Source organism: Hylobates moloch, unplaced genomic scaffold, assembly GCF_009828535.3.
Source record: "Hylobates moloch isolate HMO894 unplaced genomic scaffold, HMol_V3 SCAFFOLD_11, whole genome shotgun sequence".
NCBI classification, from domain to species: domain Eukaryota; kingdom Metazoa; phylum Chordata; class Mammalia; order Primates; family Hylobatidae; genus Hylobates; species Hylobates moloch.
Window position 1 is genome coordinate 29,660,831 of NW_026652286.1, and position 13,225 is coordinate 29,674,055.

The following is a 13,225-nucleotide window of genomic DNA, read 5'->3' on the forward strand; positions in this document are numbered from 1 at the left end:
TATATTTACTTGATTGTTCAATATCCTGGCGTGTTACCAGGTTCCCTACAATGCCAACCATCTTCTTGGCCAGTGCTGCTGACTCAGGCCTGCCTGCACTGGCTGAGTCTCTCCCATGCCCAGGTGGTACTGGCTGAGTGCCTCTGCCCAGTTTGTTCTGTTATAAATGTAATTCAGAAGAAAATTTTTTCTTTTATAGGTCTAGAGAATTCTAAAGCAATGTGTGTTCTTGCTGGCTTAGACCACTCAGCTTCATTAACAGGTAGGTACCAGCTCTTTCACGGTTTAACATGCCATTCAGGATTCTGTACGTGACTGCCTGAAGTGGTGATACTGAAATACAGAGGGAATGTCGTAGACTTTGGAGCTGGAATTCTGGTGCTACCACTGGTATGCTCTTAGGCAAATTACTTTTCCTTTCTGAGACCATCTTCTTGTCTGTAAAAGACTTTGTGGGTAGTTATGAGAATTAAATATAATACATATAAATCATGAATAGCAAACATAGGCTCACTTCCATTTCATCTGAGTTTGCTTTCTTAACTATACAATAAGGATAATAATGTCTTCCTCCCAGGGTAATGGTGGTTGTCAAATCATGTAATCAACAGTAAATTTATATATAACGTATGTGGATGACACAGTGTATTATATAATTATGAATTCTTTGTAGTTTTCTCATATACCTACGATTATGAGGGCAGAAGCTGCTGTCTTATCCATCTAATCTATTTTGCTATGTATTATAACTGTCTAAGCTCTCTACCTGTGTATACTCTCTAGTTGTCCAATCTCAAAGCAACCTGTTTTATCCATCTTTATCTTTCTAATCCATTTATCAATCTCCATTTGTCTATCTATCTACTCTGTTTACCTATATATCTGTTTTATTTATCTTTAATCTTTGTAATATCTAATCTGTGTATCTATATATCTAACTCTAGATATATAGTTTTGTGAATATTTTATATTGTTATATATTTCTGTAATTTATCCACTTCATCTCTTTGATCTATCTGTTTTTCTATCTTAACTGTTTTTTTGTCGTACACTATATTTCTTTCTTTGGCTGCGCATTCATCCTTCCATTTGAAACACCGAGCCAATACAGTATAAACTGTCTAGTGACTTTTCCTTCCAAGGCAATGCAGCATTTTCTTGAAAGTGACAGTAATCCCTTCTCTTTGGCCCACATTGCCCTGACCCCTGCTGGTAGACTGGAGACTATACATCTGAGAGGTTTATAATATTTTGTTTGGTAAGACCTCTTACAGAGTTGAATGTATTCTATTTTTTAAGCAAAGAGGAGGGACTTCCATACTTAGTGTTTTATGTGAAAATTCAGGTGTGCCCATAATATATGTAAATTAATGGTGGTATGCATTCTTCGACATCAAATTTGCAATGCAGCCCAGCTGAGAAGTTGTTATTTCAAGAGCACGGGAGCCATAATATGTAAGTTTAAATGCTTTGCAAATTCTGAGCTGCAGATAATTTGTTATTTAATGAATTTAAAACAAACATCTAATAAAAAAAAGCACCTACTTTTAACTTGTGTCTCACATTAGGTAGATTTATATATTAGTATTTGTTAAAAGTGTTGAGTTGAAATGAATGCCAACTATAAGGGACTCCACTGGGTATCCAGTTCCTGCCTTCCTTTTACAGAGGAAGGACTGGAGAACTTAGGGTGAGAAGTGATGTGTTCGTGCCCCACAGTCAATGAGGGATGGAGAAGGCATTCTTTTCTGAGAATAAAAGTAGACTACAAGGTGTTTCTGTTTTGTTCTAATTAATTTGAAATGACTGATGGTATGTAAACCTAGAGCTTGTCTAATTGTTTGCCAACATCAACTTCTTAAAAATTCTTGTTGGTAGTAAATTTATTATTTCATATGTAGGGCACTTTTATTATGGTGTTATTTATATATAAATGTTGAATATTTTAATTAAGATGTAATTTATATGTAAGAAATTAAATTTCTTTTAAAGTATACAAAGAATTTAAATTTCATTTAAAGTATACAAGTTAGTAATTTTTAGTATATTCACAAAGTGAAATGGTTTTTGATATTTTGAAAATGAGCTAAAGATTGTGGAGATTAATAGCCCTGCTGGGCACTGGGGCTCACACCTGTAATCCCAGCACTATGGAGGCTGAGGCAGGTGGAATACTTGAGGTCAGGAGTTCAAGACCAGCCTGGCCACTGGTCTACTAAAAAATGGAGTTTTTCAGTAGCAACCCCATTTCTACTAAAAAATTCAAAATTAGCTGGGTGTGCTGGCACGTGCCTGTAATCCCAGCTACTTAGGAGGCCGAGGCAGGAGAGTCTCGTGACCCGGGTGACGGAGGTTGCAGTGAGCCGAGATCACACCACTGTACTCCAGCCTGGGTGACAGAGCAAGACTCCGTCTCAAAAAAAAAAAAAAAAAAGATTAATAGCCCTCTCTTTCTTCATCTAGTTCAAGCTGTTACACATTGGATTTTGTTCAATGCTCTTTAGACATTTTCTCTGGAGTGGTTGTAGATTATATAACTGTTTGGCATTGCAGCAGAATTTAATTTTACCTGCTGAGGCAACAGCATAATGATCCTCATCTGGAAGACAGTTTGACTTTCAAAAAGATGGTTTAGAGCTACTAAGATAAGGGAAGTTGTTTACACAGGCTTCATCGTCAGTGGCATCTTTGTAGCTCACCAGTCCACTTAATGGATTGATACTTTGCTAAGGGGGCTTCTTTGCTATCTCGTAAGGGATCTTCATACTTTGCACACCCTGATGAAGTCCAGGAGGTTGACCTCTCTCTGGGAATGGAATGCACCAAATTCACTTTATAGAACTGCAGAATGTCAATGTTGCAGGGTCACTCGAGTGACAAAAAGGTTTCACTGATTTATACTCCCTCATTCTAGAGTTGAGGAAACCGATCTAGAATGTGAAGTGATGTGCCCAGTGTCAAACAGTGCTCAGGTAACAGATGGAACTTGAACTGGAGACTTCCGAACCCTAGTCTAATGCCCCTTAATGATACTGTTTGACTTTCCATCAGTTTTTTGGAATATGCTAGACTGCCCTAGGGCAAGCAATACTATCAAGTTTTATTGGGAAGCTACAAAATGCAGTGAAAGCAGAAGACCTGGCTTCTAGGCCGTATTTGAGTCCTTATTAGCCATGTGATCCTGAAAAGTAATTTAACATCTTCCAGCCTTGATTAACTTATCTTCTAGAACAGTGCTAATAGAAATACAATATGAGCCACATTTCAAAAAGTAAAAAGAAACAGGTGGGATTAATTTTAATAATATATCTACTTAACCCAGTATATCCAAAATATTATTTCAACATGTAACCCATATGAAATTATAATGAGCCACACTCTTTTTTGCAGTAAGTCTTTGCAGTCCCTTGTGTGAGAGAGTAGCATTTCACTTACAATGTATCTCAGTTTGGACTAGCCACATTTCAAGTGTTTAATAGCCACATGTAGGTGGTGAACTACTGTATTGGGTAGTAGAGTTGTAGATCCTTAGATTATAAGGGTTGGAAAAGCTGAGGAGTCACAAATTGACAAGCCATAGGCTAAATTATAGCCCATGGCCTCATTTTGTATGGCTTTCATTTACAAAATATTTTTGAATGTGAATGCCTTTTAGACAGGCACGTACTCTCTGGCTTGCCACAGTCACCCGCCAGTCATTCTTGTTACCAGTGTCATCAGTCATATTGTCTGCCCTTCCAGACCAACAGCCTTCCCTTCCAATTTTCAGCTAGTGAAACTAAGTCTTAGGGAGGAAGTGATTTGTCCAGGGTCAATAGCTAGTTAGCAGATCCAGGAATAGAAGCCAGAGTCACTTGACTCTGAATTTGTTCTCTTTCTGTTAAATCACAATGTCAGTCAGTCACTTTCCTGCTTATATCACAGGATTATTGTGAGGTTAAAACAAGCTGAAGTGCTATCTAGATGCGATTCTGTAGCATTATATTTTCTGCTGGACAGGGCATGCAGTGAAATAATCTTATGTTTAAAAAATTTAAGCTTAAATAATTTATCTTTTAACCTGTTATTTTGAAAAGTTAAAGCATTTTTTTCATACAAAAGGTAGTATAGGCATATATTTTAAAAACGTAGAAAATAGAGAAACGTGTCTCATACACATGGTAGATGTTGAATAAATATTTGTTGAATGAAAAATTGAAGAGAAAAACCACACATTTTTATTTCTTAAGCTACTAAGAACATTTGGCCTTGTTTTTTATGTATAGAATTTTTGAAAATCTTGTAATAAGTTATTATGGTGTACACAAATTTTGTGTCCTGCTTGGCTCCACTCAACCTTGTCGTGTAAGTATAAAACAACTTCTTTTAACCACTTATTTTTTAGACTTCTGTTATTTTCCATCATTTTGGACTAATGTTCCCTCACCTCTTTTGTTCCCCTTCTGTTTGTTTAAGATGCAGGAGAGGTGTATGTTTGGGGAAGCAACAAGCATGGGCAACTGGCTACTGAGGCTGCTTTCCTTCCTGTGCCCCAGAAAATAGAAGCACATTGTTTCCAGAATGAAAAGGTCACTGCCATCTGGAGTGGGTGGACACACCTGGTTGCTCAGACAGGTGAGACAGTAGCAGAGAACTTATGGTTGGTAAGAACAGCTGGGGGACAGCTGTCTAAGCAGCTATGAGTGCTTGGGGTTAAGGCTTTTTATTGATGAAAGCTTAAGGATCAGAGATGGGGATACTGGGGTCTAGTTCTGCCATCAGCCAGATACGTAGCTTTTCCTCTCAGAGACACAGGTTTGTACCCAAAAAGGCAAGCCTGGGTTAAGTTAACTCCTTCCAGTCCTAAGAGCCCATGAGGTTTTGAGAAGGGATCCACTGCAGCAAGCGTCACCCAGAAATTTGTCCAGCTTGTTGGGAAGTCCTTACTTTGTCATAGCTATTTGCATATCTAAGTCTCAATTAAAAGCATCAGAAAATGTTAAGTGAAAGATAAATATCTAAAGATTGAGGTAGGAACATTATTTTGATTCATAGCTGGCATGGAATTCTGATTTAAACTTTTGTTGACCCTAATAAACTGTGTGTGTTGGTTCAGACATCTCATATATTCCCTCAGATGTTACCACATCATGCCATACAGCTTTTGGCGTCTTCATCTTTTCTTGAATCTTCATTTGTTTCTCATCTTTCCCTTAGGGCAGTTCTGCTTTCCTGGCCTTCATATTGTTGACTTTGTCCTCAGATTTTGCTTTTTCATGGCCTCTATTCATCCTTGCCTTCCTGCCTGTTGATTTTCACAAAGTTCCCCAGCCAATTTGAAATTCCCAAGATCTGTTATCATGTCAAAGTATTCTGAGCTTCAGGGGTTCTCAGGAGCCCCCTTGCCTACTCCTGTCCTGCTTGCTAGCTACCCACACATCTCTAGACTCCCAGATATCTAGTGACTCTTATTTCAGGAGTTTCTGGCTTTTGCAGGTTTTCAGGTCAGCTTCAGCTATCCTTGGTAAGTCACACACACTACACATTTCTATACACAAATGTAGACTTATGAGCAGTCATATCTATGATGCTTTTAATTGGGCTTTTAAAACATTTCATGATCATTTTGAAATAGAGGCCTGTATAACAAAGATATATAATAAACTTTCCATATTACCACTTTAGAGGGTGCTCTAAGGAAAGTGTGTCATTCATTAGGAGGAAGGTTATCACTTTCCTCAAAGAGATTCAGATTGCTTGAAGATTGGGCTTGTCTACAGAACCTTTTCCTAAAGAGACTCACTGAGCATAGTAGCTGGGTTTTGTATGTTTGTAATTGTTGATATCTCTTTGTTTCAGATAATAAGCTCTGTGAAGGAAGCCACCAGATTAGTCTTGCTCACTTCTGTATCTCCAATGCCTATCAAAGAATGTACTCATTTTCCTGCATCAAACTCTTTATAGTTAAAAGAGACTACACATACACAAATGCATACAAGGTAGGGTAGATAGCTAGGATTTCTGACCTCTTTCCTGGGACTTAGATGTTCATGAACAGAGAGCTTGTTTGTCTCTTTGGATTCTGGTGTCCAACCAAATAGGTTAATGTTTATTAGGCACCTATTGAGCAATGTGTTAACCTTGGGGAAATGGAGGAGAAAAGACATAGGCCATATCTTCCCACTAGAATATGTAGATAGGCGTAAGCCTAAGAATGTAGAGATGGAAAACTTTATCATCCATCCATCGTACAAATGGTGAGGGTCTTTTTATGTACCGTACCTTGTACTAGATGTAAATCTTGCCCTTAAGGAGTCCACTGTCCACTAGGTGTGATAGACCTGTGATAAAATTTTACTACATTCCAGTATGAGATGTGCAACAATACGGCTAAGTACAAAGTGCAAAAGTCGCATAGAAATTAGCAGTAGTCTTGAGTGATTGGTTGTTCACAGGTAGGCGTTTCATGGTTAGTCAGTCTTCCAAGAATTGCAGTGCATTAAAATACACTTACTACCAAATGGTGGTGAATTTGGTTGTCTGTCAGTAAACCCTTTAACTAGTTAGGTAGTTGACTAATGAAAGACATAAAGATGTTGCTTCTTTGATTTTAGCTTTGAAGCATTATAGCTGATGCGATTCCCACATCTGGGCCAGCAGCCCAGCCCTTGGGGTGGGAGGTTGGAACCCATGTTTCTGACACTGTCTGAGTCACCCCAGCTGCTCTGGAGCTCAGCTTGAGGTTTCTGCCTCCTTTCGAGAGCATGATTTTTTGGTAACGTTTCAGCTATGTACTTAGCTTGTTAATTCAGGTTGCTTGTTTTTGTACATTGCCACTTTCTCCTTTATCCTAAGTCCAGAATGGTTAAACCTGGGATGTTTGAATGTCCTGGTTTTTGTACTGAATTTTGGGTAAATGGGAGTTTCCTGTTATACGATTCACCAATTTTGTGTTCCTTCTACCAGCAGTGGAGGCCCGTGCTCTGGCCCAGTGTCTTTGAGAAGAAACACCCAGGGCTTCTATTTAATCAGACTCAGTGCTCACATTAATGGGAATAAGATTTCCTCACAGGGTCAGGAGCAGCTCCTTAGTGGAACAAGGAGTTATTTGACTGTAGTTGTTTTCACAGGCTCCAGTGGTGAATTGTTCCTGGAACGAACTTGCAGGCCACATCAGCACAGAGGCTGCTCTCAGTCTCATTCTGGGAGGCATTAGTTGTGTGACACTGATTAAAAAAGAGTTTATGCACAGACACTATTGGCATCTAACGGGTAGAGGCCAGGGATGCTGTTAAACATCCTACAATGCGAGGGCAGTCTCCTATAACAAAGAATTATCTAGCTCCAAATGTTAATAGTGTCAAGATTGAGAAACACTGCTCAATACTGGACATCCCCAGTGGTAGATGCTTAGCTAGGGCAGTTCACATGGTATCAGAAAAACTTTATAGATTGTCTGTATGTGAATCTGGGATGTGTTCTCTGCCCTCCCCTCTCAGGAGTCTGTCTGATGCCTGCCTGCAGTGGTTGTGATGGAAAAATACTTTTCTCTGTTAGTCAGAGGCACTTGGAAGGAGTCCAAGAGAACCTGTTCTAATCTGGGAGAGTTGGCAAGGGTACCTGTGTCTCAGGCTCATGGTGCTGCATTCTAGAAACCTTTCCCAAGCTGCTTAATGTTCCTGATCATTGTTCTCAGGAACTTCATGGGACTCCTGGGTGACTTTATCTAGGCTCAGTGACCTGCAGGTGTCTCATCTGAGATTCATGGTTTCCTGGCTGGAGGTGCTTCTAGTGAGAGTTGGATGGCAGATCTGGGTGCCTTCCTAGATTGTTGACCTTGATTAAGTCACTTTACCTGTTTAGGCCTCAGTTTCCTCAACTCTGAAGTCTGGTATTAAAACCTGCCTGCATTCTACATAGGGCTGCTATGATGTTCAAATGAACGAATCTGTGAAAGATCCCAACTATTGTAAAATGCATACATAAGTGATGGCTTCCTGGGGTATGTAAGTAAATTAAAGACTTAGTAGTTGCTTTTAGAAAGACTTCTGTTTCCACAGGGGTAATGCCACCTTGAGACTACTAGCCTGAAAGCTCATGAGCTGGCCAGGGATGCCATACTCAATATCAAACTCTGACAGCAAAGTTTTCTAAAGTCTTTTACTTGCATGCAGTAGGCAAGTGGCTCTTTCATATTGTCAACAACTTGGAAGATTTTTGTGGCCTAATTTGTAATATTACCTGTTAAAATTCAGGATACTCATCCCAATTTGTAATTGTATACATCTCTTTGTATTCGTATTTGTTTAATGTCTAGACTGTAAATTACACGAGAACAGTGTCTGTTTTGTTCATGGCCATATCCCCAGCATCTGGCACAGGCCTGATACATAACAGATGGTCAGTAACTAAGTGCTGAATGAATAAATAAGCGGCAAGGTAGAGAAAAACCTGGGCTTTGAAGTCAGATAGACCAAGGCTTGAATCTTAGCTCTCTTAACCTACTGATTATGTGACTGTGGGCAGCTCCACCTCTCTCTGTCTCCATTGTCACCACCCTAGATCAGCCCACTGTCACCTCTTAACTGAATCCTGCAGTAGCCTTTAACTGGTGTCCTGGTCTTCCCATATTTACTCCTTGATATAGTTTGGATGTGTGTCCCCACCCAAATCTCATGTTGAAATGTAATCCCCAGTGTTGGAGGTGGGGCCTGGTGGGAGGTGATTGGATCATTGGGGTACATTTCTCATGAATGGTTTAGTACCATTCTTCTTAGTACTGTCCTTGCCATTGTGAGTGAGTTCTCATGAGATCTGGTTGTTTAAAAGTGTGTACCATTTCCCCCTTGCTGTCTTGCGCCTGCTCTTGTCAGATGACGTCCAAGCTCCCGCTTCCTCTTCCACCATGATTGTACGCTTCCAGAGGCCTCCCCAGAAGCTAATGCTCGAGCTATGCTTCCTGTACAGCCTACAGAACCATAAGCCAATTAAACCTCTTCTCTTTATCAATTACCCAGTCTTAAGTATTCTTTATAGGAATGTGAGAATGGACTAATACCCTCCCTCTCCCCTCCAACCCATTCTTCATACCTCAGTTGAAAGATCTCTTCAAACCCATTGTGTTACATTCATATGGCTTCCCATTGCTCTTATGATAAAAATATAATCCTTAGTGGTCCTACAGGTCCTATGTGATCTGCTGTCTGCTGACCTTTCCAGTCCCATTTCTCACCATGCTAGTTCTTGATCCCTATCCAGTCTGTACTCTGGCCTTTGCTTGGTTCCTTGAAAGCATCATTCATTTCCCACCATAGTGCCTTTGCACCTGATATTCTGTCTATTTGGCCGCTTATCCATACACCTCTTCTTCAGTTTGACTTAGCTAAATGCTTTTTTTTTTTTTTTTTTTTTTAAAGTCTTAACCCTTAACTTAGGTATCTGGGAGAACTTCTCTTGACATTGCTGACTAGTCACTTCTCCTTTTTTTTTCCTGTTCTCATAGCACCATAAACCTCTCTTTTGTGCTATTTTTTGATAGCATTCTTTGACTAATTTCCTTTCCTGCTAGACTGTAAGCTCCATGAGGGCAGGAGCCATGCTTGCTTTTGCCTACTTCAGACATGTTGGACAAATGAAAAAACCCAACTTCTTTGAACTTATTTCCTTATTAGGAAAGTGGGGAAATAACTGCTGACCTGATATGAGGATTGAAAGAGATGATGTATTAAAGCATCTAGCACAGGACTGGCTCATATGTCTTTTTAAGACACATTAGCTCCCACTACTCTTTTGGAAACTCTTGAGCTCTCTGGAGATCACATGCTCCATTTCTTCTCTTTATGTCTCTGCGGGGCTGGATGTGAATGTCTCTGGATAGGTAACAGGTTGATTCAGAACTCTCCTGAAGAGTGCAGAAAGATCAGGGCTTTCAAATGCTGGTTACAAGTGCTGGTTGCTGACGGTGTATTAGAATTTCAAAGGGAATGATTTACACAAGATCTAAACCTTAATGTGGAGTTGGTCAGAATGTCTAAAATCCAGTTGCTTTTGGGATGCTGGAAGCTTTCCCTGAATCATGCAGTATCCCAAAGTAGCCTTGTGGTCTTACAAGGAATATGGATTGAAAAAGTGAGAACAAATACAGAGAGTTCTTTGACATTCTTTGCTTTCTTCAGTGTTACCTTAAAAAGCCCAAGAGTCTTAGAAGTTTTAGAGAATCAGTGATGGAAGAAGCAACTTCCTCACTTTGCAAATGAAAAAACTGAAACCAAGCGGAGAGAAAGTGACTTTATGGCAACTTTAAGCTAGAAATCTAGTTCTACTTTCCAGTGAAATTTTCTCCCTTCCATTGGTGTCCTCTTGATTCGTGGTTATATCCTTTTGATTGAGTTTTTTTATTCTTTTGTTTTCCTAAAGAGGGGAATTGTATGGTACAAGTGAAAGGGACTGGCTGTTAGCTACTGTTTCAAGTGTCACAGCCCAAGAAATATTTTATTGCATTTGATGCCTAAGCATTAGTGAAATTCAAGCCCAGCCATTGATTCACACTAAACTGAGTTTATAATATACCTAATGCTGATTTTTCTGTTTTTGGGGCCAAGATCCTTTTCAGAATAGGGTGACAGTATACATTACTCCATCTTTTTTGGGACCATATATCATGAAACTTCAACCAAGCTTGGGGAGATTCTGACCTCGTGGGCTCTATTTAAAGCAGGTGCTTTGGAATTAATGATGCTTGTGCTTTAGAACTTTGAAAACCCAACGGGTGAACGTCAAACTGAGCCCAAAGGCTTGTTTTGAAATGGATACTTTTTGATTCTTATTAAAGTCATGAGTTTTTATCCCAGAATCTTTAGAATGTCAGTAATGGATGGAAACTTAGAGATCATCTGGCCTTAATTCCTCAGTTTAGAGATGCAAAAACTGAGGACTAAATAGGGGAGGCACAGTTGAGTGAGTGAAGGAGCTAGGACCAGAACTCAAATCAAGTCTCATGACCCTCAGTGCAGTGTTCTTTCTGCCTTGTTACATTATTTCCAGAGATGATGAGGAAGTGTGGACGACTTAACTAGTCAAATCCAGGGACCTGAACCAGGAATGACAGTTCCTTCTATATAGGAAGTTCTGCTTTGGCCAGGCATGGTGGCTCACGTCTGTAATTCCAACACTTTGGGAGGCTGAGGCAGGTGGATCTCTTGAGCCCAGGAGTTTGAGATCAGCCTGGGCGATATGGCAAAGCTCTGTCTCTACAACAAAATATAAAAAAATTAGCTGGGTGTGGTGGTGCGTGCCTGTGGTCCCAGCTACTTGGGAGGCTGGGGCAGGAGGATGGCTTGAGCCCAGGAGATGGAGGTTGCAGTAAGCTAAGGTTGCGCCACTGCAGTCCAGCCTGGGTGACAGAGTGAGACCATGTCTCAAGGAGAAAAAAAAGAAGTTCTGCTTCAAGAAAACACTTATTCTTACCTGAAGAGTGCAGCCATAGATTTCTTTAAGGATATGTGTGTGGAGTAGAAACTGGGAAATGGTGCCTGAGAAGCGAGGGTCAGGAGGCCATTCTGGGATTCACAGAAGCAGCTACATGAGAATACAACAGCAATCATAACTCTCACGGACCGCCTTTATCACTATAAAGTACTTTCACATCCACCTTCTCATATGAAGTTGGCAAGATGAGTATTATTATCCTTACTTCACAGAAGAGTCCCTAATTCGTTAATGGCATTGCCTTGTTTCACATAGATGGACAGAGCTAAAACTTGAATCCCATCTTTTGTCCCCAAGCCTGCTATTCTAATTCCAGATCTTGTGTTTCTCAGAGAGCTCTAACTCATCAGCTAAACTTCTTTTACCCTTCAAAGAAACATCTTTCCCCAGCTTTTGACAGTGATACTACATTTCAGCAAGCAATTGGAAGGAAATTCATAGGTATCTTTAGTCCTTTAGCAGATATTTGTGAAATGCTTATCTATATGTATATAGTACTATGCTACAGAATACAGGGGGATATAAAATCCAGAACCACCTTTAGGAAGTTTGTGGTTGGATGAACAACTATTTAGTAGAAGAATAAAAAGAATGTGGCCAAGGGCCGAAGGAGTGGCCCAGACACTGCAGGCTCTAGGATTTCAGGGGAAGGAGAGGTCAGTGTGGGTGAAGTTGGTCAGGGAAGGGTATGAAATTGTGGTTGGGCTTTGGGAAGGTCACATTTTAATAGATGGAGAGTTTGACTTGCTTCTCTTGCTTTCTCTTTGTCCTCTGGCAAGACACTAAACTCTCTGGTCCCTTTCTTCCATCTGGCCAATACGTTTACATAATGATCTTTAAGGGTCATTCCAGCTCTGAAATTCTATCCTATAAAAAATAAAACTGACCTAAAGAAATAGTCATGGATGTGTTCAAAGATTAAGTATAATGCCATTTACTGCAGCCTAATTTATAATGACAAAAACAAAGGTATGGAAACAAATGAAATTGAAGAGAGATTGGTTAAACAAATTATGGCAGAGCCATATGTTGGAATATTATATTGTCATTAAATAGAATGTTTTAGAAGGATATTTAATGACAGGAATACGCTCATGGTATAGTAAGTGAAAAGAATGATTAACCATACTGTAACTTCTAATTTGTTGAAAGAAAAAAAGAATGTTTCTGTAGAAAAGACTAGAAGGAAATGGGCCAGGTGGGATTATAAGTGAATTTTGTTTTCTATGCTGAATTTTGAATATTTTCAATTGATTATATCTCCTATAAATACTATTTTAAAGTTAATGAATAAGATCACTTACCCCTCAGTGCAAGAGACTGGCTCCTTTGCCATCTATTCCCATGTATATGTCCTTGACGAGTCACTTGCACGGGCCTCAATTCGGAGGTTGCATGGAAGAGAGGCAAGATACTTTAGCAGGAGGCAGGAGAGTGGCCATCTATTTTTGGCTCGGTCATGAGTCAGCTTTGTGACTTTGGGTAAGTCCCTCCTGAATATCCCTGAGCCTCAATTTCTTCATCTGAAGAGGGGAGTTGGAGGTCACAAAAGGTCCTTTAAGTTGCAAAATATATTTGTTCCTAAAGATGGATAATTTCTCCACTATTGTGGAACTGGCTAAGAGGCCTCTTTGGCTTCTTGAGCCTGGCCTCTTTCTTTTCTCTCTCGCTCCCCTGCACTTGGGCTCTGCTGGCTGCAGGCTGATTTCTTTCATTCAGAGTTCAGGGTGAATTGGAGTAGAAGTTCAGTGATAGGGGC

At 39.9% G+C, this 13,225-nt stretch overlaps 1 protein-coding gene across 6 annotated transcripts in view; it reads left to right on the forward strand.

Moving 5' to 3' along the window:
- Window positions 1–13,225, forward strand: part of SERGEF (secretion regulating guanine nucleotide exchange factor) — a 249,901-nt gene that overhangs the window by 20,207 nt on the left and 216,469 nt on the right. For all 6 annotated transcript variants that reach the window (XR_009215669.1, XR_009215670.1, XM_058446760.1 and 3 more), the window contains 2 exons: window positions 200–262; window positions 4,456–4,614. Coding sequence is in view for 4 of the 6 variants with exons in the window: in XM_058446760.1 (XP_058302743.1) it covers window positions 200–262; window positions 4,456–4,614 (222 nt within the window). In the remaining 2 variants the exon portion in view is untranslated. The remainder of the gene's footprint in view (window positions 1–199; window positions 263–4,455; window positions 4,615–13,225) is intronic.